We start from the raw sequence: 1,809 nt of genomic DNA, 5'->3' as shown, positions 1-1,809 counted from the left end.
TTTTTTTCCTCAAAATGCAGAGCGGCTCCAAGACCTGCGCCGTCGACGTCTCGTGTCTGAAGAAGGGTTCCTCCAGGATGGTCCAACTCGAGCCTTCCACGCTCCTGAAGGCCTACGGGAAGGCGGGGGGCGCTGCAGGGGGCGGCGAAGGGGCAGGGGAAACGACCGAGGATGAGGATGCCGTGTCCAACACCGCCAAGACCACGATGAACATCATGCATGGTGAGATTTTTGTCTCGTTTCGTTGCTGAATAGTTGGTCCGAGGTGGTGTGTGTGTGTGTGTGTGTGTGTGTGTGTGTGTGTGTGTGTGTGTGAGAGAGAGAGCGAAGCACACGTACGTGCACATTCAGTGTACTGTTCTGCGTTTTCTTTCTTATCAGAATATCACCATCTCTTGCTTATTCCCCCTTTCTTCCCTCTCCTGCACTTCCCCCTCTCTTCCTCCCTCTCCCTGCCCTCCCTCTCCTCTCCCCCTTCCCCCCTATCTCCCTCTCTACCGCTTCCGCCCCTACCCCCCTTTCCCCTTCCCCTTCCCCCTACCCCCTTCTCTACCCCCTTCCCCTACCCCCCTCTCTACCCCTTCCCCTACCCCCCTCTCTACCCCTTCCCCTACCCCCCTCTCTACTCCATCCCCTACCCCCCTCTCTACTCCATCCCCTACCCCCCTCTCTACTCCATCCCCTACCCCCCTCTCTACTCCATCCCCTACCCCCCTCTCTACCCCCTCCCCTACCCCCTCCCCTACCCCCCTCTCTACTCCATCCCCTACCCCCCTCTCTACCCCCTACCCTACCCCCCAACACTCCCCCCTACCCTACCCCCAACACTCCCCCCTACCCTACCCCCAACACTCCCCCCCAACCCTCCCCCGCTACCCCCCTCTCTACACCCTCCTTCCCCTACCCTGCTACCAACGCGCCCTGCTTCTCCCCCCCCCCCCCGCCTCCCCAGGTGACGACATGGAGGGCGTCCCCGTGTCCTCGAGGCAGACCCTGGGCGCCCGGATGAGTCTGGTGATCAGCGTCCTCACCCGCGACATCACCCTCGACCTCCACGTGAGCCAGTGCGAGGGGAGGAGCGAGGACGGCAGCGCGGTCGTCCTGGTGCAGGTTGGTCGGCTCTGTTCTCGGAATGTCGGTCTACGGAATGTTCGTTCTTGGGTTGACTAATCCCTTCGTCTTGATATTTCGTTCTTTTTTTTATTCTTAGCCTTTCATTTTGAAAATTCATTCTTGTGTATCATATTCGTTCTTGTTTAACCTATTCACCTTGAAATTTCGTTCTTGTTTAACCTAATCACCTTGAAATTTCGTTCTTGTTTAACCTAATCACCTTGAAATTTCGTTCTTGTTTAACCTATTCACCTTGAAATTTCGTTCTTGTTTAACCTATTCACCTTGAAATTTCGTTGTTTTTTATCCCAATCCCTTCATCTTGAAAATTCGTTGTTTTTTATCCCAATCCCTTCATCTTGAAAATTCGTTCTTGTGTAACCTATTCTTGAAATTTCGTTCTTGCTAAACCTATTCACCTTGAAATTTCTTTCCTGTTTATCCTATTCACTTTGAAATTTCGTTCTTGCTTAACCTATTCATCTTGAAATTTCTTTCTTGTTTAACTTGTCCCTTAATGCAGCCTTGGGATTTTTACGGTCATGCGAATCCTGTTGTTTGCGTGGCTGGCAAGGTTATGGTGATTTTATAAGTTTCTTCCTATTTACGATTTTATTTTAAGGTCTTTGCTCCAGGTTAGAATTGCTGTGAGAAAGGTAGTATAATATAGCCTTGAGTTGTGATCCTTTTCAGAAT

At 51.6% G+C, this 1,809-nt stretch overlaps 1 protein-coding gene across 1 annotated transcript in view; it reads left to right on the top strand.

Moving 5' to 3' along the window:
• Window positions 1-1,809, top strand: part of LOC113822365 (uncharacterized) — a 22,884-nt gene that overhangs the window by 16,359 nt on the left and 4,716 nt on the right. The window contains exons 3-4 of the mRNA XM_070139812.1: window positions 21-222; window positions 953-1,110. Coding sequence (XP_069995913.1) covers window positions 21-222; window positions 953-1,110 — 360 coding nt within the window. The remainder of the gene's footprint in view (window positions 1-20; window positions 223-952; window positions 1,111-1,809) is intronic.

The sequence above is a fragment of the Penaeus vannamei genome, chromosome 26 (assembly GCF_042767895.1).
Source record: "Penaeus vannamei isolate JL-2024 chromosome 26, ASM4276789v1, whole genome shotgun sequence".
Taxonomy (NCBI): Eukaryota; Metazoa; Arthropoda; class Malacostraca; order Decapoda; family Penaeidae; genus Penaeus; species Penaeus vannamei.
The sequence above is the reverse complement of the archived record's forward strand: the minus strand, read 5'-3'. Positions and strand labels throughout refer to the sequence as shown.